Here is a 25,367-nt window from a genome sequence, read left to right on the forward strand (position 1 = left end):
GCAAGCTTCCATTACGGGCTTACCCATAGCTGTGAAGGGAGTAGTAGATACAACAATGAGAAGGAGCAGCGGCTACACTCCCAGACAGAATTCTGGATGGGACACCACGTCCCAGGACTACCGTGCCCATCTTGCCAGAATGGAAAGACAGCCCACCATGATCCCTGGTGCATCTCAGTACCCCACTGTCCACAAGGCCTTTAACAACAAATACAGCTCTGAGGAAGAGGTTGTTGAGTTTAAGGAAGAACATCACCAAAAGCAGCGGTCCCCAAAATCTGAAAAGAAGGTTCAGATAGTTGAGCATGTAGAAACCATTGAGGAAACAACGGATGGGAACTATGAGGTTCATGAAGAAACCACCGTCGATGTGGAAGCTGGTGGCTACATCCAGCAGAAGCACAAGGCGTTTGAACTGTGCAAATGGAAGACCTTCAAAGTGCACTAGACTTTGGGAGCATGTTAATCATGATTAAATGACAGGCCAAGTAACCATAGATAGTATTGCTGATGCAGTTACTTAAATAAATGGCCCGTCTAATTTGGCTTGGAGTGCTACCAAAGCCCCGTGTGTTCCCTCTTATTTTCTCTTTAACTAAGCTTTAAAGTTGGTTGCTTGCATAGCAGATAGCTTTTGTGTATGCCCTGATGTATTTGTTGTTATTGATAATTATGAATACTATATAAACCTTGCAGTAATTTCAGCAGGACCAATAACAGATCTAATCAAGTTGCTTTTCTCTACCTGCCCCATCGCCAGTCTTCTAGCTAATTGAATAGCTCACACTCATAGCGCCCCTGCCAGTTGAAGTAATCAAACACTTAAAATTTGACCCAATTGAAGCAATGTTCTAGAGGTGAATGGAGGCGAGGGTTTGAAACTTTGGCAGTTGATATCCCATTCAAGTTGTGATACTAGACTTAAAAATCCTCTGCACTCTGGAGCAACCCTGGAAATATCTTACCTGAAACCTTCTTCAGATATAGGCCTACAAGTTAGGTGGTTCCAGGGATCAACAGTGGCTCATAACACTAGAAAAATTAAAAATTAAGGTATCAGTTAGTTCTTCATGAACCTTAAGATTGCACCAGATGAATATTAAAATCAAGTTGGGCCATTAAAAATTCATATCCATTACAACAATACGGGTACCGCTAGCAGCCAGCCAATAGCAGTTGAATGAAAGCAGGCTTTTTGCCAAATAGTACTCAATATCTTTCTCTGTCTGGACCATGATCGAGATGCTGATCTTGATCTTTTCAACTGCTATTTAACTCTATACTATGTTGTCAAGGCAAAAGATTCAGTCCAAGTAGCTAATTAGTATTCCTGCAATAATGTTATGGTAAAGATGTAAAGTGCCTTGAGATCATAGCAGAGAATATCCCAACGGAGTAGGGACAGGGCCATTGTATATGTAAATTGGACCTTTTCAAGATCCGATCCACTTGTTGTCTTGTTATTCCTACTGAAGATCAGAAAAATTGTAAAGAAAACAACAGAGTTATGTCATAAACAAGTCTTTATGAGCAGTAGCATAGAGTACTGCAAAAGAAGCAACTGGTGAAGTGAATGAAGAAAATTTATGTAAGGAAGACATCAAATTGGTTTAGCTTTACAATATTGGTTGAGATGAAAGATGATTGGCAAGCATTACACTTTGAGAAGAAATAAATGATTGCATCTCCATAAGTCATGACCAGGAAGAGTCCTAGCTCTGCAGAGAACATGTTTCACCAAATGCACAGAAATCAAAATGGATGCAAAATCAGGAAGGATAACCTTCAAAACAGGTTGCTGTTGATATCACACTTACCAAAAAGAGCTACCATCTCCATGTTTACAGTTGCAGGAGGAAAAACTGCTCTGTGTTGAGCTGACAATCCAGTTCACAATTTTCACACAAACCCAAAGGCTAATAAAACAAAAAAACAGATCAAAACCCATTCCTGTTTTCACGAGGAATATCAGCTTCATTGAATCTCCTCGAAGTCACCCGCTTGAGCAAATTCCTAAGGCTATTCTTACCCTCCTTGTGCTTCCTTTGAGCTCTACTCATATCTTCTTCTAACCCTGTCAAAGGGTCATCAAAAACCAGGCCGGTCTCGAGCTTTTTGGCCACCGTGACAATCTCATATGAATCCCACAGTGATTGCCCGAAGTCCCAACATGGGGTAGCAACATTGTCCTTGACCGACGATGGCCTGCTCATTGCTTCAAGCTTGAACCTAGAAGGCTGGCCTCTGAAATTTCGCCTGTAGGCATCGAATTCATTGGTTGGCCTGGTGCACCCGGATTGACTGTGCCAGGCTTGTGCCACTGCTTTGATGATTTCGAGGTCCTTGACACCATCATCTTCAACCTCTAGCTTTTTCTTCATGCTTCCTTTTTTGTATTCTCAAGGAAAGTCATGTAGGGGCCGTACTGTTTATCTTAGGTAAATTACAACCTCACGTTATTGTTGATGCGAAGAGACATGAGGCGTTGGAATGCATATCTTTGTTATGGTACTGTAATTGACAATATCAGCAATTTACTTGCAGCCTCAAGCATTGGCACGTGGGTAGACATTGGTGGGTCAAACCCTTAATTATTTTAGTTTGATTAAATAGATTTGATTGTATATTTTTATTTTGGACCGTATAATTTTTTTTGATTAGCAGTTGAGTAATTATCATCAATTATTTTATGTCTCGTAATACTGACGTGGTGTTGATATATAAAGTGAAATGTTATATGATCATATCATCATATTACGTTATCATTTATTATAATATATCAATATATTACGTCAGTATCACGTGATATAAAATAATAAGATGAAATGTTATATGACCATGTCATTTATTATAATGTGTCATCAATCATTTTATGCTTTGTGGTAATGACGTGGTGCTGATGTATAAGATGAAATACTACATGACTATATCATCATACTATATTATCATTTATTATAATATGTTAATATGTTACGTCAGTGTCATGTGATATAAAACAATAAGGTGAAATGCTATATGACTTTGTCATTTATTATAATTATGAAGTTTTAATATATCGCAAGTTTAATAATATTGAAATGTTCTAATAAACATGATTCAAAATATTAAAATATTTCAACAAATATAAATAAACTCAAACATAAATAAATACTAGTATGCTTAGGGTTATAAATAGGTTAATTTGATTAATTAGAAAAATATTTTAGAATCGATACTGGTCGAATTAATTGATTTAATTGATCTCAATTCGGAATTAATCAAACTATCGAATTATTTAAATCATTTTAATCAAATTTATTCAAATAATATGGTTAATTTTGTTTTTATTGTAAATTTCTCAAAATATCTTATAATTATATTTTTTAAATACTTATATTTATTGTAACTTTAAATTTGTGTGTCAATGTTCGTGTAATAAAATTTGTAAACGATAATAACGTAATTGATAAACAAAATAATAAATAATTATAAAAAAACACATAATTCATAATGTAGTTAATATAATATTTAAATTATCAAAAAATATATTAATTCAAATATATCAATAGAGTAAAAAAATAAGAGATATGATTTGAAAATGATCCAATTATAAAACTTTTTAAAAATTATTTTCCTACCAAAAAATGGAAAGGAAATTATTTTAAAAAATTTAGCTTTTTACCAAAAAAAGAAAATGGAGGGAGGGAGGGAAGCCAAAAAAAAACCTTCCACGTGTTAGCATATAATTGGGTGAGTCCCATCCCCAAGCCTAAGTCACTCAGCACAGGAATTGAAAAACCTTATTCGACATTTTCCCGCCCATTTTCAAATAAAAATCCATTGTTTTCACCAACCTAGGGTTTTTTCTTTCTGGTTTACCTCTCAAAAACCCGATTTGCAGATCCTCTGCAATGCGATCCATGGTATAATCCGTAATCCCTCAAATCCCCGAAACCAAAAGATGAGCTCTCCCATGGAGATTTCCGTTCCAAACCCCGCAGACTTCAAGACCTCTGAACAAAACGGCGTCGCCCCGTCACCACCCCCGGCATCACCTTCTCCTATTGTTCCCCATGACAAATTTCACGTTTCCGGTAATTCTTCAATGTAACTCTCTTTTCACAAATTTGAATTTTGTTTTGGTTTGATTTATGTTTGTATCCTTACTTTTGTTGTCAGTTGAAGTTTGCTTAAAACCTTCAAGCACAGCTCGGCCCGACGATGTCCGAAAAGCCGTTGAACAGTAAGAAGTTAAAAAAGATTTTGATTTATTACTTTATGTTAAAAAAAAAATCTTTGACTGACTGATGGTTGATGTTTCACTGTTTTGTTGAAAAATTATGCTAATTTATAAGCTTTGAAAGAAATTAGGGTTTATTAGATTTGGGGTTTTTGAAATCAGAGGTTGAAATCAACTGTTTTGCTTTGCAACTAGAATGCTTGAAAAGAGGAGTCTCAGCTACGTTGATGGTCCTGTACCTGTTCCTATTGATGATCCATTTCTCATGGAAAATGTACAAAGAATCCGTATTTGTGACACAGGTATGTTTTTCGTTTGGAATCTTTGGTGAAAATAAGACCTGAGGAAAACAATGACTCGTATGTTTTTGACAGCTTAGAATGTGATAATTGAGGCATTTAGCTTGATTAAGTATCTTATTTTAGTTGATGAGTTCTATTATTTTCTGTACGGAGAGTGAGGGGGTTTGCAATTTTCTCATCTTGTTTGAATTGTTGATTGTGTAGATGAATGGGTGAAAATCCATGATATTCTTTTGTTCTGGCAAGTGAAACCTGTTGTTCATGTCTTTCAGGTACCATGCTATTCTGATTTTATTTAGTAAGATTTGCAGATTTTATGATTTTTATTCTTTTTTTTGTGCATTTTCCTCCACAACCATGCCTTAGTAAATGGCCTCTACAGTCTACATTGTGTTTGAAATTTTATCCAATTTCAACTGAAAGAGCTATAAGAGGTTGTAACTCTAGGATGATGATGCAGTATTTGCGTGGCTTGCAGAAATTGAAAATGTGTGGTCAGTTATTCAGTTTATACTTATTTTATGTTGTTTGTTTAAATTTGAACGGATACGATTGTTGGCTTGTCAGCTTAGTGAGGAAGGGCCATGTGAGGAATTGAGTGGGGATGGCCAGTTGTCCAGCTTCAATGAATGGATCCTTCCAGCTAAGGAATTTGATGGCATGTGGGAAAGGTTTGTCTGCAACTGCCATCTTTTCTTGTAAGTTTGAAATTAGTTTCTATTTTGATGCTGGAATTTTCTTTTGTAGCTTAATCTATGAATCTGGCCTTAAGCAGCGTTTATTGCGGTATGCCGCCAGTGCATTACTTTTTACTGAAAAAGGTGTTGATCCTTTCCTTGTGTCATGGAACCGGTATGGAACCTTCGCATGACTTTCAATGAAGAAAGTACTAGTATCATTTTTCTCTTTTGGAGCTAATCGAATGTTTTTCAGAAAGTGTTATAGGTCTCCATGTCCTCTATCTAGTAACGACTAAAGTGATTAGTTTCTGAAGTATATTTCAGTTGAGTTTGTGCTAAATATGGCATGGTTGAATGTAAGAGATTAACTTGAATCAAACTTTCAAGAAGTAGGCTTTGTATGTATCAGCATGCTGTCTTTCAGTTTTGTGCATATTTATGGCATTCTTACTTCTTGTTTGATGTCCACTTTGATTTGGTTCTATAATCTTGAAGATGTAAAGCTCTGTGTAGAGCATAGACAAATCTACATGCACACACATGCTTACTTTCCTACTTTTCAAAATCTTCTTCATGCAATTTGACAATTCCCCTGTTGCACCTGGATTCCTTATGACTGATTGCCCCGAGGGCAAATTCTTTAAACTATCTGAGATGAAGCAAGGCTTCGTGTGTTCTATTCGTAACTGGTTTTTTTTTTTTGGTATTTTCTTTAATTTGCTCTTAGTCGTCTAGATAATAGGAAATCTCAGTTGATTACAGGCATTGATAATAATTGCTGTGTCCCAAATCAGATTGATGTTTTTATTATGTTTTGCAGCATTATTCTTTTACATGGACCCCCAGGTACAGGAAAGACATCTTTATGTAAAGCGCTGGCGCAAAAACTATCCATTAGATTCAGCTCTAGGTTTCGTTAATTTTGTTGTCTGATGTATTCAGCCCTTAATAGCATGATTGGTTCTAGCCTAATTTTGTTTTGCGGATTGCTCTACTGTAATCAGGTACCCACAGTGCCAATTGGTTGAAGTTAATGCACATTCTTTGTTTAGTAAATGGTTCTCTGAGAGCGGCAAGTTGGTATGTTCCTGTGCCAGTTGGTGCCAGTTGGTTGCTTTTGACAGAAATACTATAAAGTCCTGGATGTTAGGTGTTATGTGATTATGTTCTTAACTCTGGTATATTTTGAACTTTAGGTCGCAAAGCTTTTCCAAAAAATTCAAGAAATGGTAGAGGAAGAAAACAATCTGGTATTTGTTTTAATTGGTGAGCCTTTTATTACAGAAGTTGGCCTTCGATTTTAAATATTTCCAGTCTTTCTAGCTTATGATTCTTTAGATTTGATGATGATGCTGCAGATGAAGTTGAAAGCCTCGCTGCTGCTAGGAAGGCCGCTTTGTCTGGTTCCGAGCCTTCAGATTCCATTCGGGTAAAAGACTAATTTCTATTTTCTTTCTTAAATGCACATCTTTATGTGATTGAGTATACCTATCTCATTTTTATACCCTAATGCAACTTCAAAAAACATGTACTCAGGTTGTAAATGCGCTATTAACTCAGATGGATAAGCTTAAATCATCTCCCAATGTGATAATTTTGACTACGTCCAATATAACCGCTGCTATTGGTAAGCCTATGACCCATTTCAGAATGGTTCCATAAACTGAAATCTATGGAATTTTCTTTAATACTGCAAGTCTGGGCGGTAATTTGTCATTATTCTGTATTGGTTTGATATTCTGAGTTTTCTAACTGTTAGGAACCTTTACCAGATAATTCTCTTGCGACGGAATATAAAGATTAGACAGGAGAAATATCCACACTGTTGGAATCTAAAGATTTACTGATTGTATTGCAGATATTGCATTTGTTGACCGAGCTGATATCAAAGCATACATTGGCCCTCCAACTCTTCAAGCTCGTTATGAAATTTTAAAGTCCTGCTTGAATGAACTTATACGGACAGGAATCATATCAAGTTCCCGGGTAAGAATGTTTCTCTTACAGAGACAATAGTGTTTGACGCCTCCAAATTTTCGTCTCATCCACTTAATGCCCAAATTTGTCAAATTTGAATCTCTTTAGGACTCAAGCCAATCCATCCTTCCAGATTATGTTACTTTGAAAGAGAAACTGAGTATGCCTGAGATTCAGGAGGTTCAAACAACACTTCACCTATGGAAACAGTTACTAGAGGCTGCAGAAGCATGTGAGGTTAGAAACCGAACCCTTGAATGCATATATATTGAATCTGGCAACTGCTTTACAATGACCAAAGGGAAATAAACTTTCTGAAGTTTGGGTATTAACTTGATTTTCTCTGTGATTTCTTTATAGGGATTGAGTGGAAGATCATTAAGAAAACTTCCATTTCTGGCTCATGCGGCCCTCAACAACCCTTATTGTTGTGACCCTAGCAAGTTCTTTCACACAATGATAGAAACAGCCAGGAGGGAGCGTTCTGAGCTACCCGACTGAACTAACGAGGTTTTTCTATGTGTATGATGGATGCTTTTGAAGCTTAATATGTCAAAAAATGCTTAAATCTTTAGCAATATCTACTCATGTCTCTGAATATAAAGATGTAGAATCAACACAAGATGCTTAGTAATATCTGGTGAAAAACATGGATTCTTTTCTTGAACAAAAATGGTTTCATTCTTGCTTGCAAGAAAAGTTCTAAAAGGAAAGCATACTAGCAATGTAGTTATTACAACTGCAGACTGCTAATGGTTACCTGTCATCCCTTTTGAAATGTTAGATTAACATGTTTGACACATCTGTAATCAAACCAGAGAACTGTTAGAAGGGCACTAGATTTGTTTAACAAATCTATGCATTATATTTGAATTAAAGCTGCCTAAAGTAATGTTTCACAGAATAAGTGTACCCTTGCCTCCTGTCCTTACAAGAAAAAAGAAAGTTCGATGTCAAAATCACCTATGGAATCCAACTCCCACCAGCCACTACACTGTCTCAGAACCACCATCGCAACACCGCCATCAGTTGTGTCCCCGAAAAGAAAAATAAAATAACTAAATGTTAAAAATGAACATCAAGTCTCAACATATCCTTAACCAACTAAAATAATGGCACCTGAACTTTATCGAACCACTGAAGAAACTGCACAACCAAATTTAACCAGACACTAATAGTTAAGATGAACACTGCAAAACCTTGCAAAACCTTACAACTTGCCAAGCTGAACTTCCCCAAATAAGATTCATGAAACTTTTTTTTTTTCAGAAAAAAAATATAAGAAGCTACATAATACCAAAAAAAAAATCCTAGTAAACAGAAATTGCTCATTGCATCTGTAAAGATTCTAGTTTGAGCTGATTCTCAGTATTAAAAAAAAAAATCAAGCAGTAGATTTGGTACCAAAGAGTTCAGAGATTTTAGGATGTTTACGAACATGATGAGGGCACTTATGTAGTAGATCTTGGGCCTCAGAATGTCTACCTTCCTCGAAAAATGATTTAAGAACATGAAGGTAAGCTCCAACGGTTGGATATTCATTCACACTCAATGCTTTCAAGAATTCTATAGCATCATTCACAGTCCCAAACTTTGAAAGATATTGAATGAAAGGCTCGGGATAAGGTGGGTAGTTTTGTTTCTTCATCAACTTAAGAAGGTTCATTGATTCTTCAAGTTTTCTTTTCCCCAGAAGCTTCTCAATAAGATTTTTAAATGTTGCTTGCCAAGGTCTTAAATGAACTATATTAACCATCTCCACAAGCAATTTGTATGCACCATCTATTCTATTCTGACCAATGAAACCATTTACTAAGACGTCCAACAAGTCAGCATCAGCATCACAGTTTTTCTGCATCTTTGCAAAACACATCAATGCATTATCAATTTGATTAGCATCGCAATGACCTTGAATCAAAATAGTCCATGTCTTGATATCTGGAGTACATCCATGTGCTTCCATTTCATCCAACACTTTGCAGGCTTCTTCAAGTCTTCTTGCTTTACAAAGTCCAAAGACCAGTTGGCTGTACGTAATATTATCAGGTTCACACCCAGCATTTCTCATAGCCTTCATAATGTTCTCTGCTTCATCAAACCGACCCACCCCGGTTAAAGAGCGATGAATCCCATCATAGATAGCCTTAGAAAGTGAATTTCCGGCGGCCTCATATTTATTCACAACCCTAAACGCCAAATTCAAATCTTTTGTATCACCACCAGAAATGCGTCGTAAAAGTAAGCTGCAATCTTGAGCTGTAGGCTTATACGGGCCATCCATCATGATTTCATAAAGTTTCACCGCATCCTCCAACATCTTGAACTTCTGAAAATACCTTGAAACCTTAATATAAGTATCGATATCCATCTCAAATCCTTCACCCTTCAGCTCATCAACAACACTCCAGAACTCCCCAATAGAATCACGCCTCGCAAGAACCCTCAAAAGAGCATTATAAGTAACCGTGTTATGCTTGTAACTCGAACACTTACCAGCCCAATGGAAAAACTTCAAACCTTTTCTAGGGTAACTTCGAAGTTCCTTCAAGACCCTTATAACTAAATTATCAGATAAAACAATTTTCATATCATCCAATTGTTTCTCAATCTCATTACTCCATTCATCCCCCAAAGCAACATCAGCTACCTCTTTCACTATGCTATCCTTAGCATTCTCTTCAACCATCCTCTTATAGAAATGGGTTAAAGCCACAACATCAGTATTCATCTTATTCTTTTTAAATAATGAATGAATCGTATAATAAGTTTCCTCGTCAAGATAAAAACCTTTGTCCTTCATCTCCCTTAAAGTTATCCAAAACTCTTTCATTGTATCCTTACTAGCCAAAACCCTAAGCATAAAGCTATAAACACAAGAATTGGGATTAAACCCATTTTCTTCACGAGCCCAGTTGAAGAAATTCGACGCCTTTTTTGGGTCTTTATCGAGTTTCTTCAAAACATAGATGACAGTCTCATGGGTCAATGCCGACTTAAACTTCTCTAACTCGGTCTCTAACTCATCAGACCAGTCGTTGGTCACTATGAGTTGGACCAACGAGTTGGGTTTGGAAGAGAAGTGAAGCTTTTGATGGGTGTTCAGTAAATGAGAAGAGTGTGGCTGAAATGAGAGATGTGAAGAGAAGCGGGAGAAGTGCGTCACCTGAGTGGAGAAGGAACGAGCTGAGCTAACCCGGGTGGAGAGAAGCGAATTCGCGAGTCTGAAGGAGGCGAGGATTGCCTTGGACCGATTCATGGTTGCTCTTTGGAGTTTGAACATAGAAGTGTGACAGACAACAATGGGGATTGGGAAGGGGATTTCAAGGGTTTAAGACCCCGGTTTTTTCCCGGTCGGACCCGGTCTACAAAATATTGCCAATGCAATGCTCAAGCCCTTTTTTCCATATTTCAAGGATTTTTAATACTACTACTATGTAAGTTTAAATTTTGATTTAAAATATATTAAATAAATTATGTACCAGATATTAAATTCTCCTATAAAACAATTTTCGAGATGTAATTGAACTAGTACGTTCGTCAAACAATTCATAAATAAATTCAGTTAATCTCGTTTATGTAACGAATTGAATACAATATTAGAATTCGACTAATAAATTTACCAAACTTGAACACAATTGTATTTAGTTCATTTATATTTATAAACAAATTTATTTATTATTATTTTAGATATTTAAGTGGATTAGTATGTTTGCCAATCAACTCACGAATAAGTTCAAGTTAAGTTCATTTACATAAAGAATTTGAGTAAAATGTTTAGAATTCGATCAATTTAACTTGTCGAACTTAAACACAATTGTGTAGGGATGTCAACGGATACCTGTTACTCAAACCCGATTATATAATATTCGAGTTCGGCGAGTATCCAAACCCAAAGTCTATATCATCTTGACTAACAATTTTCTTTGTTATATATTGACAAATATCTTAAAAATATAGTTAGTTAAATTACTAATGTGATGATATGAATATGCATAAATAAAAATATTATTAGATTATTAATTATGTTTAAATAATATGAATATCATATCATATTATAAAAGAATATAATTACTATTATACATATTTTTAATAAAAATGTATTTACTTTTTATTTTGGGTTAAGATTACAAAAATTATAACTTATAATATACATACTTAAATAAAGTTTTTGCATCTGAGCATTTGGCTCATTGGTTTGTACGTGATCCCCTGCATAATGAGCAGGGTTCAAATCCCCTCTCCCTCAATTATAAAAAAAAAATACTTAAATAGAGTCTTTTAGTTTTGGAATCTAACTATTTTTTTAATTTTATGTAATTAAAGACAAACTCATATAGTTAATTAAATTAATTCATTAAACTATGATTATTAATTAACTTGAAATATTTTTAAATATATATTATATATATTGAGTAATATTATAAGAAATATATAAACTAATTATNTTAAATGTAAATATATTTATTTTTATTTTGTGTTAACATTATAAAAATTATAATTTATAAAATTATTAATTGTAATATATATATATATATATATACACACACTTTATAGTATATAACTTGTAATGTCTTTTAACACATACACTTTATATTATATATTATGTTAATTTATAAAGAATCTAATTACTATTATATAAATTAATTACTAAATAATATATATATTTTTGTTTATATAAATTTATAATATATAAACTTAATTATCTAAAAAGAAGTTGTGAGATTAGAATAGTTTTGAAACTTAGCTATTTTTTTTTAAAATTTCATGTAATTAAGGACAAATTCATATAATTAATTACTAAAATTATGATTATTAATTAAATTGTAATGCCTTTTAATATCTATACTTTATATACATTGGGCTCATTTATAAAGAATATAATTACTATTTTGTATATACACTATAATACTTTTAGTATATATATTTTAAATATAAATATATTTATTTTTTATTTTGTGTTAACATTATAAAAATTATATTTTTTGTTATTTAAATTTATGTTATTTGTTTGGATATTTGTGTTTAGTTATTTAAGTTTATGTTGTTATTTGGATATTTATGTATAGTTATTTAAGTTTATATCGTTGTATGGATATTTATTTTTAGTTATTTAAGTTTATGTTTAAGATTTTTGTTTTTGATTATTTAAATTTAAATTTATTATTTTTATTTTTATTAATTTAATTAGTAGTTAATTTTATAAAACACGTAGAGAAATATTATTGTATATGTATTCAGGTTTAGGTAATTGGGTACCTATGAAGAATATTTCACTAATTTTTTTTAATATAATCGGGTTTTTTAACAGGTTATGGTAACTATAAGATAGTAAAAATGTAATAGGGTTAGAGTTATGGTAGTAATTTTAAAATTATTTCGGGTAGTTAATAGGGTTAGGGTAGTTGATTTTTTATAGAGTTAGGATTCGAGTACTCGACCCGTTGACATCCCTACAATTGTGCTTAATTCATTCATGTTCATGAATAAATTTATTTATTATTAATTTTAAGGATGTAAATGAATTAGTATATTTGTCAAACAATTCATGAATAAGTTTGGGTTAAACTCCTTTATGAATTCAAACAAACTTTTAGAACTCGATTAATAAACTTGTCGAACTCGAACACAAGTGTGTTTATTGTTCATTAGTAGGCATACTTATGGTTGGATCAAATAAGGTTTGTTTAAATGTCTAAAGAGACATTTAGCCACCTTTCCCTTTGCCCCTTTCATCTCTTCTTCACTTATATCCCTTCTCTCTAATCTCTCATTTTCCCCTAACTTTCTTATGTCTCATCGCTCCACTTCCTCGATTCCCATTCTCTCTACATTTTGATATCTCTCCCCCTTTCTATCTTTCGTTTCTGTTGATCTCGATTTTAGTAGTCCATTTAATGTTCACGAACAAGTTCGTTTAATGATAACGAATATTTTTAATTACCCTAATCGAACATATTCGTTTAATGTTAGGGAATGTGCTTATTTACCCTAATCTTGAACTAAGCTCAATCCAATCTTCAATTTAATCAAACTTTAATGGAGGCAAGCTCGAACACAAATTTAAAACTCTTTTCTAATTTAGACGACTTTAAATTTAAATGAAATGAAACCAAATAAAGATAATTTTCAAAATATTTAACTTAGCAAGCTTAGAGAGTGATAGGACTTGAGTCCACTCCTATTAATAATTAATCAAATGTTACTATCTTGTTAATTTATATTAAAAGCAAAAAATCCCAAAAATAAATATTTATAAGTTTAAAAATATATATTTGAAAAAAATTTAAACTTTTTTTTTTACACATTTTATAAAGTGACAATTATTCCGTAATTAAATGGTGAGGTATAAGACAATGCACTGAGGTGTATCAATTTATATATAAAGTAAGAAAATATGATGTAATTTTATTGGTCGAACTTATAACAGACTTGACAAGAGTATTCCGGAAATATTTTTTACTTTAAAGGGATATAAAGATAATTTCCCCAAAAAACATAAGAAAAATTAGAAAATTGAAAGCAGCAACAACCCAAAAAGGAAAAAGCACAGCAAACTTCCTTTTTTGGGGCAGATAAAAATTTGGCCTAATTATTGTCGGCAAGTAGCATCCAAAATACCACGTCATCTCTTGACCGTATCAAATTCCCCCCCCCCCACCCACGCCCTTGATTGTCTTCCACGCGAAGATTGTTTTCCGAAAAGTGATTCGGACCCACCCACCGCCCTTTTATAACGGGCGTGCGTACCCTTACACTTGTCGATCTCCAGTACGTTCTCGAGGCCAGTTGGTCCCTCTTAAGTTTCAATCTCTTGAAGGAATTGGTCCGCTAGAGCTTACGCAACGGTACTACCGAGGTCCTTCCTATGTAGGGCGTTCGATCAAAAGAATTGAGTAAATCCAAGCAAGCAAGACTGCAAGAGCTAAGATTCCTATTTTGATATCAATGATTATATATATACATATATATATAAGTAATTCAATTACGTTATTATAATCTTTTATATAAAAAATTGTATTTAGTTTATTTTATTTTCATAAATAAATTTATTTATTATTAATTTTAAAGACGTATGTAAAGTAATACGCTCGTTAAACCACTCATGAATAAGATTCTTAATTAACCCTAAATGGCATTAATCATGCACTTGGGGATAATTAGATTCTTAGTTATCCATAAAGGATTAGGGATAGGCTGCTTCTCTTTATCTTGTTTGGGTTCTTAGCGATATGAATCGTTGTACTTGTTTTTCTTAATTTAGAGTTTAATTTTTTAAGTAAAAAGATACATGCATGTAGTATTAAATTAAATACTCGAATACTTAAACTTAAATTATTTTATTTTTTTTGAAATATTCTTAAATTTTTTTTTGCCCTTTTCGTTTTTATTTAGAAAAAAGAAAAATTCAAACCTTTTGTTTTAAGAAGAGAGATACATACACCTACCACCAAATCAAACGTCCGATATACATATCAAGTTGATAATTAATCAAGCATTATTAACACTTTTCGAGAATAAATGTAAGATCATATCTTAAGGTTTCGATACCTTGATTACTCATTTTAATTTTTTTTATTAAAAAGATATTAAACCATAATTATATCAACTTTTCATCGAAATAGTATTATTCTTTGTACATATAATTGTTAATTTTCTTGATATATAGGGCAATAATATCAGTCATGACCAAAATAAAATGGACTTTTTGACCATGATTGTCCCCTATAAGAAAAGCATTCACAGTACATATATCCATGGTAGGTGAACTTCTATAAGACATGTTAGATCTTCACTAAGACATTTTGAAAAGCAAAGTAGTAGCTAGCATATAATTTTGATATACAGAACAGTAGGCCCGACCAAACCCTAAAAAATGACCAGAAGAGAGCCAAAAAAGTTCAAACCAAGGTCCCCTCTAGGCCTTTGCCATGTGCATGTAAAGACCCTTTTAGTGGGAGAAGGCTTTGAAAAGTGTCCCCAACTTTAGGGCACACCATATTGGAGGTAGCAAATGGTCGAATTCGGATAGGATCATATCAAGTTCAAACCGAATTTACATTGTCTCAAGTTCGAGTCATCCTAAATTCCGATTCGAATTAAAATAAAATTAATATTTAAATTTTATATTTTTAATTTTAAATTTGAGTTATTATAATTTTATATTATATTAATATTAGGGTTTGGATCATTTCGAATTCGAATTTTTTCGGATAGTTATTTTAGTTGGAGTTCATTTTGTCAACTCCATAGCATGCTTTGCCTTTAGAAATTAGAACAAAGAAATGAGTCCCTAAAGGCCAAAAAACAAAACCTTCATTGTCTGTCCCTTTCTTCCCTCTCTTTTTTCTCTTGTGGAAACGTGCCGCCCCCCACTGTTCACTAAAAGCTCGAACCTGCATGCGGGAATATAAGGTTAAGCTTTCTTCACTATGCGTGGTGCAGCCTGCAGTGCACCACAAATATTTCTCAGGTTTCAGCTCTGCCTCACCCTAAACTTTTCCCTATTTATATTTCATTTCTTCATCTTATGTATGTAAATTGTCTATATATATACATATATATGACTTCCTTTGAAGAAATTAACGAGCCATGAATGAGAAAATGGGCATGAACCCTTTTCTCTCCCTTCTCTAAGCAAGCTTGTTTTCCATAGCATTTCCTTCTGATCTTTGCACGTCGATGTTTCTGATCATGTTAAGCTCTGGGGTTTCTACTATGCATCGGCTTTCTTGCACTGATGATCAAAAGAGGATGGTTAAGCTTCTCTTTCGATTTTATATGATGGGTGGCTTTGATAGCTGCCTTTCAGTGAATGTAGAGCTTCACTCCCGGTGAGAAAAGGTAGCATGGGAATGGAGATCATCCATGCAAAGGGGAATCAAGCGTTCCTGGTCCGACCACATTACTTATCTGTTTTATGTTTGTTCTTTGTTCTTTTTGGGGATGAATGGTTAAACAGGTTAGCCTGCAATACTTATTCATGTGTTCATCACCCTGGCTTTCTTATTCTTTGTCAAATTTACTTTATTTTAGGATTGAAGAACATCGATTATTAGTATACAAAGAAAATGTTCTTGCAGTATTGTATGTGAGGTGAATAAGCAGCTAGATCCGAGTGAAAGATAGAGCTGCTGTTTCAGGCAGATGAAATTTTTAGGAATGTAAGAAATGTGTGTGAGTGCTTCATGTAATAAAAGTTTCATTTCTATTTGCTCAATGTTTTTCTTTGTGTGTGTTTGTATTCTTCCTTCCCTGGCAAATTTCCATCAAAGTTCCTGCCATTTCTGCAACTTAGAACTGTAGATCTGGTGACAATATAGAGCCAATTTTCTATATGGATGTTTTCACCATGAGAGGGCTTCCCTTGTTCCAGATGTTGCTGATCTTGCTGCATATAATTAATTTTCCCTTTTGTCTTCTTTTGCTTCTGATGCAATCAATTCTGTCTTCATATGTTCTCTAATGGAAATAGATTATGTGAATATAGAACAGCATAAGAACAAGAAATGGTAAAATCATTTGATGCACTTGGGAATAGGAATTTTTAGATATGTAGTCAGGCATGTCCCTTGCCCTTCCAAAGCATCAAAACTAGTGAGATTTGGTGAATGGTCTTATTCAAATCAGTCTGCTAAAAGGGAAAAGAGCTAGTGAGCTTTGCTTTTATGCAAATAGTAGTGGAAGTGGCTGCTCCATTTTGGGAGGACAAAGGGAGTTGAAGGACTCTTGCAGATTTCTCCTTTTCACATGCGACTAATTTTCTCTGAGCATGCAAAAACTATTTGCTTTCCCACTTGTTGCTGCTGTTATTATGGCTGGGGCTGACTCTATCTCTTTCAATCTCTTTGATCAGCATTGACCCACTGATTAATTAGCTTCCACCTTTACTTTACACCTAATCATCAAATTGAATAATACCCAAACACAAATACTATCTCTGGCTGACACTCTTCAAACAATGATGAGTTCCAACATATATTCTAAAACATTGCTCTTTTCCCCTTCTCTGTCATGATGGAAAAAGCTTAGGTTGACTATGGTTTTGTGTTTTGCCAAGTGATTCCTGGCCAGATTCCCAGTAATAAAATCTCCTTTCCTAAAACACATTTATGAAAGCTTTTGCAGATTGTTATCATCCATCCCTTCATCCCTTTTTATAAAGAAGTTAATGATCAACATTGGATCACTATCAGCTAAAGCTATTGTTTGGGCACATGTTTCCATAGAAAGGAGATCATCTGTTGGTCCCTCCAACAGAATAATGGCAGTTGGCACCTAAGGGTGTGGATATCCCATACAATGATAAACAGTGGGGACTCTGGGCTTTGGCCTTTGAGTAGTTAAAGCTATGTATATATTCTGTAAGATAATTTTATCAGTACTTGTTTAAAGGGTATTTCTCATGGATTGATCATGATTTGCATGAAAATGCTCCTGTTTTTAATGTTTGGATTGATTTCGGACAGCATCTACATAGACTATGCGAACCACATCTGCAGATCCCCCCTTCCTCCCTCTCCTTTTTCAGCCCTCCATCAGCTTTGCCTGTGCAAAATAATTATCCCCACTATAATAAAAATACTTCTAAATTATTAAGTCCAACATTCATCTTAAAAGTTCAATATGGTACCAAACCAGACACAATTCCCATGTGTCGAGATTTCTGTAAATATTCTTTCAGTTGATTTATACCATATGATAAGTTCGTAATCTTTATACCTGAAAAAAAATTGAAATATTAAATTAAAAATATCTTAAAATTTCAACAAATATCTATCGGTGTAAGCAGACCAGGTTAGACTTGAATAGCATAAAGCCTTGTCCTTCACTGGACCCAAAAACCCTATCATTGGCCTTCTTTACTTTTTTTTCCAATTAAGAAGGAGATTTCGAAATCTTTAAATCTCAAGTTTTACTTTCGTTCATGAAAATTATTTGATTACAATTGAAATTTTTGCTTATAATTAATTCTAATCCCATCAAAAAAAGAATTTATTGTATAAAGAGTTGATTAAACACATAATTGTATTATAAGAGATAATATCTTGAATTCTGTTCTAATAAATTTTTGTTTTATAATTTATATAAATAATAATAATAAACTATTTATGCTGATGAATTAATTGCTACCAATCAAACCAAAATTCTTGATTTGGCCCTACTTAGATATACACCTAAAAGTGTAGAAAGAGACTTTTGAATGAAGCTGACCAGCAGCCATAGATTGCCCCAGCTTTTAATGTAAGCTTTCCTTTAGATTTTAGAATCCTTTCCTCAAGTAACTATATGTAATTAAAGTTAATTTTTTGGGTTTTTTTAAACTCCATCACATAATATTAATAGATATATAAAGCATTTATCTCGACACGAAAAGATCGTCGGTCGGTCGTGTAAGCATTTTCTATCTATTTTGTAAAATTAAAATTTATAATAACACTGTAAAAAGTGTATGATTTATAAAATAACTTGTTTGCAATAATATTAACTCGAATAAAAAATCTCATAAAAAATTTTAAAATTTTAATCCCAATTTTTCTTTTTTCTTTTTTCCTAATTAATTTCTTATAAATAAGTTCTGTTTTCAGTAAATATGAATAAATAAGTTATAGAAATGTAATTCTTTACAAGAACAAAATTTATTTATAAAATCTTAATAGATAAAAAAAAGTACGAAACGCCATGTAATAAAAATAAAAATTATAATTATAAAAGATGTACGTGGGCTTCAATAATAAATGTTAAAATATCTTTATGTAACAACTAAAAATCCTTTAATTTATATATGTATTTATATATTATATTAATTTGTAATCTTTTAATCTTTTGTTGTTAGCCCTTTTTCTATGTGGAATCCCACTGTCCCTACTTCATATTCCATTCTTGTTATCAAAGCAACTTTGTGTCCAACACTTCCACCGTCCTCCAACGTGCTGCTGCCTCATCTCCACCTATGCCTTTGTTAGGTACCTGTCCATTGATTGGGACTTCTTTTCGTTGAGCTGCCTTTTTCGAGTATTTGTTTGATTTTTTAACATATTTATATTTGATGGATTGTCATGTATAATATTTATCTATTATCACTTAAATACGATATATAAATTTTTTAAAAAATTAAATTTATTTATTTTTAATAATTAAGAGAAGAGAGATACCGTTCTCTCAAAAATTTTAAAATTATATAATATATTTTTATTTTTAAAAAAAAATTATAATTTTATCTATATAATTTTTTTTATTTGATGAGATGCTCCCACAATAATTAATCAATAACTAATTTTAATAGATTTATGAATTAAAATAAAACCTACTTCAATAAAATTATTCTTCGAATCCCATTTCCGTAAGATCCCACGATCGACCCACCTCTTATTCATCTCCACATATGAAATCCTGACTCCGTTATAACCAAGGTAAACTGAATTTTTTTATTAATAGTAGTAATTTACACTAATTATTATTAGGTTTAATCGCTTCAATTAGGGTTTATAATGTTATTATGTGAGGCCCAGGGACGTGATGGGAGACTTTGTCCATAACTTGGAAGTGACATTAACGGTCACTGCCTTATACTTTGGGTTGAGTTTTAATGCCATAAACTCTGCTTTTTGACTAAAATTTTCTGTATACAAACAAAGAGAGCTGTTGTATTCAAGACTTGGAAAGTTGGTTGATCATAGTCTTCTATCACTAACAAACAACTAATTGAAACTTATTGTTTTAAATTGAAGCTTATTTCTCATTAAGCATAAGAAAAGAAGAAAAAACAAAAAACCCATTTCTTCTTTAGGAGCATCAACGATAATTTTATTGTGTGAATATTAACAATGTAATCTTTATATAAATAAAATTTATTCATGAAATGTTAATTAAAAAAATTATAAAGTGTTAAATAAAAAAAAAACCCACAATAAATATAGATGAAGTTTACCATGAATAAAAATAATTGTTTCTATCAAAAGAATATATGGGGATTGGATAATCGCGCTTAATAATATTCAAATATTAATATAATCGAATTCGAGTATCAAGTATATAAGAGATGATACTCGTGTCTTATTTGACTCGAGACGATTAAAAAATATTTATTATCATTTTTAATAAAAAAGTTGGCCTAGTTATAAAACAGAAGTTTGCTGTCACTTGAGAACAATCTCTCTTTTATACTTTACTCACAAATGTAAAATGTGACCAAAACTTTATAATAAATTATTTTTCAATGAAACATTAAAAAAATGGAAGAATTTTACCAAAATAAAGAAATAATGAGAATGCCACGTGTCAGCCATCCACCAAGTGGCTTTTCGATGTCGGAACAGCTTTCCACAATGTCAGACAATGAAGAGCAGAAGAAGCACATCCATCATCATAACCCATCACCCAAAGCAAACAAACCCTCTTGCAAATACTGGGTAAGTTAAGAAGAGAGAGAAAATTTGCATAAGCAAAAGGAAAGAGGGAAGCTTTTCTTTCCTCTCTCTCCCTCTCCTTCTCTCTACTTGCTGGAAACGCTGACGTATAGTTAAGCCACCGGAAAGCTGACGTAAGACAATGGACGTTGACCTCTGGCCATCTAAAGTTCACTCTTCCAAGCATCTCTCTGTAGTTCGTGCTGCTCGTCTCAACTCTGGTACTGAATTTGATTATAGTATGACTTTCTCCTTCTGGGTTTTCTAATGTTTTCCTTTCTTTTTCCTTACAAAAAGGACATGTTTTTGTTATGGTATTGCCATATGGATTTGTTGCTTTTGTTGTTTCTTGCAAGTAAGAGGCTTTTTGAGAGTTTTCAGGAACTGGGTCTTCAAGATTTTGATTAGATTTTGTTGGGATTGTCTGAACTTAGATTTGTACTTGATTATAGGACCTTGGGGTTCTCTTGGTACTTCTGAATGATGGGTTTCATTTATTTTCTTATGTTCTTGAAACTTTTGTTTTTCAAAGTATAAATTTTCTCCCTTAATTTAGTAGTAGTATAGAAGAAAAAAGTGTGATTTCAGGCGTTAATGAGTGAATTTCATGTTTTGTTTTATTGTCATTTCTTATTTAGGTGTCCTTCCATAATTAGCAATCCCGTAAACTTGGAAAGTCCTTAAATACTTATTCCTAGAGAGCTGGCCACTTAGGGTTTCTAAAGAGTCCAGATATAATGGACATTAAGGAGAAGAAAAACAAAGAAAGTTTAGCATTTTGGGGGCTTTCACAAGGATGACTACTTACACTGAAGATGAATGCTCTAAGCGTAATCAAGTACTGGAGACCATTCAGAAGCAAACCTTGGATTTTCAAAATATTTTGGATAAGCTTAAGGCATTGATATTGAATGCAAATTCCCTGTCTTTTTCTGTTAAGTCATTACATATCTCCCAACTAGATAATCAGCAGGAGTGTAGGAAAGAATCTGATTGTGGTGTCTTGTATGGAACATGTGAAGATGAATGTGAAGATGAAACTGAAGATGGGCAGTTGGATTATGAAAGTAATTGTGATGAAGGTAAGATGTACAGAATTTTGGATTCATGAGCTTACGGGTTCTTGCTTATTGGGCTGGCTGTTTGAATCTTCTCTTGTTAAATGATAACAAGGAACATCTGAATTCTTTTGTACTCTATTGTAGCACTGCCAATTTTCTTATCTCCAATAAGGTGGGTGTTTTTAATCTAAATTTTCCCTTGCTTGGAATTTGGTAATATTGGTGGTATCTGGTCTGTCTTGTCGCATATACAAATTAAGGCCACGAAATGCTTGGTGTCTGGATAAACTCTAAAAATGTTTAGGAAGACCGATTTCGAAAAATGTAATGGGTTCCTTTTTTGTTTCCTTCATTCTCTGCCTTTCTTACCATCCTTTCTCTCCAGGATTCTGGTTGGGCCATATATGTCTTTGTTTCAAAGTTTGCCCATTTTGTTTCACTGCTCAGCTTTTCTTTTTAGTTTCTTGAATGTATTCCTAATATGACATCTTTTTTTATTATTTAATATGAGAAGCAGATGGACATTATGATGATTTTGATGGAGATGAAGATACAAGAGCATGCTTTCCATGCCCCTTCTGTTACGTGGAAATTGAGATTCATGCTCTCTGTACTCATTTGCAGGAAGAACACTGCTTTGACTTGAAAAATTCGGTATTTTCTTCGTCTTGTCTGATGTTCTTATGTTGAGTACCTTGTATATAATTGTGTATTTTGTTTCTTATCTGCGCCTGTCACTGATTGACTGGAATCCTAATTAATTTGGCTTTAAATTATTAATAATAAGTTGTCAAAGATTGTAAATTAGCTTATTTCCTTCTCATTTCGATTGCTGGCAATGGTTAAAATTGAAGTTAAATGTTGAACATATAACTGATTTAAATATAAGGCATTATGATTCTGCAAATGCTGCTTACAACTAAAATTATAATTTGACGATTATTTCAGGTTTGTCCTCTATGTGCAGCAAATCTTGGTAAGGATGTGATTGGACATTTCATAGTGCAACACGCTAGTTCATTAAAGGTTGTTCCCCATTTTGGATCTTAATGTGTTAAATATAGTTTGTAGCATGTTTGAGCATGTTTTTGTGCTTTGAGCTTACCTGGAATTATCTTTATGCTTTTCAGCGAAGGAGAAAATCCCAAAAGTCTGGCTGCTGGCCTGGTACTCCTGCTACACTTAGCAGGGAACTGAGCTTATTTATTGGTTCCTCAACTGGCGATAGGGATAATGCACATGAATCTGCACCTGATCTGATCCTTTCTCCTTTTCTCTGTAATGCACCTGTTTCAGACACTAAGGATATTTTGCGAGATAAATGCTCTGACGGTGAAACTTCTGTTACTTCTAATTTGAAAAGGTATACTCATTGAATGGGGCTTTTACATTGTGCGATTACACATTATATGACTGCTAACTTTTTAGTAAAAGAGGATCTATTTAGAAGGAAACCGCATGTTAAAAATCTAAAAATTTTAATGACCTATGTTGCTGCGTAGAAGTCATTAATGACCCTCAGCCTTGCATGACATACTCTAGTCGATTTAGATGAGTTAAATTCCTTATTTATCAGTAAAATTGTGGATATAAATTCTGCAACTGTAAGGTAGTAAAAGCATATTAGAACCTATTATCACACTTGAGGTAAATTGTTTTTTGTTTTGATAACTTAATTGTGTGCCCTCTAAAGTCAGATTCCATATAATATAGAACTGTCTGATTGATTATTGCAGAATTGATATTTATGAATGTTGCATGTCTGTGGAATTAGTTTTGTCCATATCTGAAATTAGAAACAAAGGATAGTTGCATACCTGAAAATACAAAAGCCACGATTCCTCATGTGTTAGGGTGGGCATGTAAATTGCCTTAGTATTTGAACAAAGGTTAGGCAGAAAAGGTAAGAATTTAAAGTGCCTTTTGCTTAGTTATAGAGCTTGATCTGTCTGTGTCTTTGATGGTTTAAGCAAATAAACAAACAGATGATTTTAGCTTCCTTCCTTCTGATATCCGTGGAGGTCATCCTGATGTTTCGTGAATTCTTCTAGAACTCTATCCAGCATAACCCTGTGTTGTTTTTAAGAAGACTTCATAAATGTCTGTTTCATTTCACCGACTGAAAGTCCCTGTTCTTGAGCAATTCTTTAAACATTCTCTGTTCCCTGCTTTAGACACCTATGGAACCCTATCTAGAGAAGCCTACTTCAGGAACCTCAGTCTTCAGGTCTTACTTTTTTGTGACAGTCTTCTACTCAATTTCCAAAGTTTTTCAAGGGTATCGTGCCTTACTATTCTGCTTTGCTTCTTCTCCTTGAATCAAGGCAAGGATAATCTTCCTAGTGACTAGGACCATGTTTCTTTGACCCAGCGAATAATGTCCCAGAGTCGAGGTTTCTAATCAAGATAATCTTCATACAGGTCAGACAATAGTGTGGTTTGATGTACTGACAAATGTCAATTTTTACAACTTGAAGAAAGTATTATACGAGTTATAGTTTCTCTGTATGAAATGAAAATTTGCTCTAATTTATGTCCATTTATTTTGAAGTAAATAAATTCTGACCCTCATGTTCTGAAAGGTTGTCCCAAAAGTATGAAAGAGCAAAATGTACATATTTCAGTCAGTTTCTCTTTCAGCTTACTGCAATTTCCAGTTCTATTGTTTTCTGATGTTGGTGGAATTCGCCAGCTCTAATGCGGGGATCTGGTTAAGACGCATTTTTAAATGTCGTTGATTGTTTCCTTTTTGTGCAGAACTGAACCACCTTTTTTGGACAAGGATCATGAACAGAATACAGAAGAGAGAAGGCAAAAAGCCGCATTTGTTCTACAGTTGGTCATGTCAACCATCTTCTAAGGTTCTTTCTCATCTAGTCCCTATGAATCTCAAACTATTACACAGGAACAAAGTCTTTGTTGATATCTGTTGCTGGCTTGCAGCTCACCTGGCTGTGTTAATCAACACTGGGTTTTTAGCACTGGTGATGGTTCTAGGAGGTCGATCATCATAATTGGTATTATCTGGGAGGAACGGCTCGTGAAACGCAACATGGTCTGTTCATCAAAAAGCGATGTATGTATGTATGTACGAATGTATGTATAATGCCTATATAGTCAAACAAATATTTGTAGCCATTGAAAGGCCACAGCTTTATAAGGAGTGTAGAAACATACTCTATTTTTAAGTTTTAAAAGCTGAGTTAATGTCTTTTTAATGTTTCCTGAGTCATTTCCTTTTGCTCTATTCTCCAGCCTTCTTTTGCTGTCAAAAAGGATTCTCCTACCATTAACCCTTTTTGCCTACAATCTAGCAGAGATAAACTTAATAAAGAGCTTATGTTGGAAATCAGATTTTCTTCAACAATCAAATGAAACGCAAACTGAGAAAGGCCTTAAGCGGGTGTACTGGAATGGGCCGTAAAGCCCATATCTTAGTTCTGGCTTTCTGCATGAGCCTAAGCTGGAGATAAGCAATTGTTATGGTGTCTTTCTCCCCAGGCCAAGTTCCTATTTTTCTTTGGGCTTAAAAAACAATAAACACTCTTCAATTATGTGTTTTTGCAATTAAATCTTTATATTTTTTATTATACTCAAAACCCTGTTTCTTTGATTTGTACCTAATTAAGTTTTTATTTTTTTTATTTTATTTAATTGGGATTTTATCTAGTAATAAGTAAACTTGACAATTCATATTTTTGTGTCTTAATTGTGTTAACATT

General features: G+C 33.4%; 4 protein-coding genes across 10 annotated transcripts; 2 read left to right on the top strand and 2 right to left on the bottom strand.

The window, feature by feature from the left end:
• On the bottom strand, window positions 1,486-2,503 carry LOC18604036. Its single transcript, XM_007036328.2, has 2 exons — window positions 1,818-2,503; window positions 1,486-1,718 (listed from the first exon to the last, which is right to left on the bottom strand). Exon 1 carries the CDS (start codon window positions 2,379-2,381, stop codon window positions 1,938-1,940), a length of 444 nt encoding a protein of 147 aa, XP_007036390.1. The 5' UTR covers window positions 2,382-2,503; the 3' UTR covers window positions 1,486-1,718; window positions 1,818-1,937.
• On the top strand, window positions 3,812-7,886 carry LOC18604037 (pachytene checkpoint protein 2 homolog). Of its 2 annotated transcripts, XM_007036329.2 has the most exons (14): window positions 3,812-4,073; window positions 4,159-4,222; window positions 4,415-4,521; window positions 4,726-4,793; window positions 5,089-5,192; window positions 5,269-5,373; window positions 6,022-6,111; window positions 6,206-6,281; window positions 6,398-6,467; window positions 6,560-6,630; window positions 6,738-6,828; window positions 7,060-7,187; window positions 7,287-7,415; window positions 7,539-7,886. In XM_007036329.2, the coding sequence occupies exons 1-14, from the start codon at window positions 3,941-3,943 to the stop codon at window positions 7,677-7,679; spliced, it is 1,377 nt and encodes a 458-aa protein (XP_007036391.2). In that variant the 5' UTR covers window positions 3,812-3,940; the 3' UTR covers window positions 7,680-7,886. The 2 variants fall into 2 exon arrangements, with proteins under 2 accessions (XP_007036391.2, XP_017973870.1); XM_018118381.1 differs by lacking the exon at window positions 6,022-6,111.
• LOC108661433 (pentatricopeptide repeat-containing protein At3g48250, chloroplastic) lies at window positions 8,338-10,568 on the bottom strand. The gene has a single exon (XM_018118379.1). The coding sequence runs from the start codon at window positions 10,456-10,458 to the stop codon at window positions 8,563-8,565; it is 1,896 nt and encodes a 631-aa protein (XP_017973868.1). The 5' UTR covers window positions 10,459-10,568; the 3' UTR covers window positions 8,338-8,562.
• LOC18604038 (protein DEHYDRATION-INDUCED 19 homolog 6) lies at window positions 20,526-24,867 on the top strand. 6 transcript variants are annotated; one of them, XM_018118460.1, is made up of 7 exons: window positions 20,532-20,823; window positions 21,607-21,666; window positions 22,163-22,299; window positions 22,594-22,671; window positions 22,776-23,008; window positions 24,403-24,506; window positions 24,589-24,867. In XM_018118460.1, the coding sequence occupies exons 1-6, from the start codon at window positions 20,727-20,729 to the stop codon at window positions 24,503-24,505; spliced, it is 708 nt and encodes a 235-aa protein (XP_017973949.1). In that variant the 5' UTR covers window positions 20,532-20,726; the 3' UTR covers window position 24,506; window positions 24,589-24,867. The 6 variants fall into 6 exon arrangements, with proteins under 6 accessions (XP_007036399.2, XP_017973949.1, XP_007036394.2 ...); XM_007036332.2 differs by having other exon boundaries at window positions 20,533-20,805; XM_007036337.2 differs by lacking the exon at window positions 21,607-21,666 and having other exon boundaries at window positions 20,526-20,805.

The sequence above is a fragment of the Theobroma cacao genome, chromosome 3, assembly GCF_000208745.1.
Source record: "Theobroma cacao cultivar B97-61/B2 chromosome 3, Criollo_cocoa_genome_V2, whole genome shotgun sequence".
NCBI lineage: Eukaryota > Viridiplantae > Streptophyta > Magnoliopsida > Malvales > Malvaceae > Theobroma > Theobroma cacao.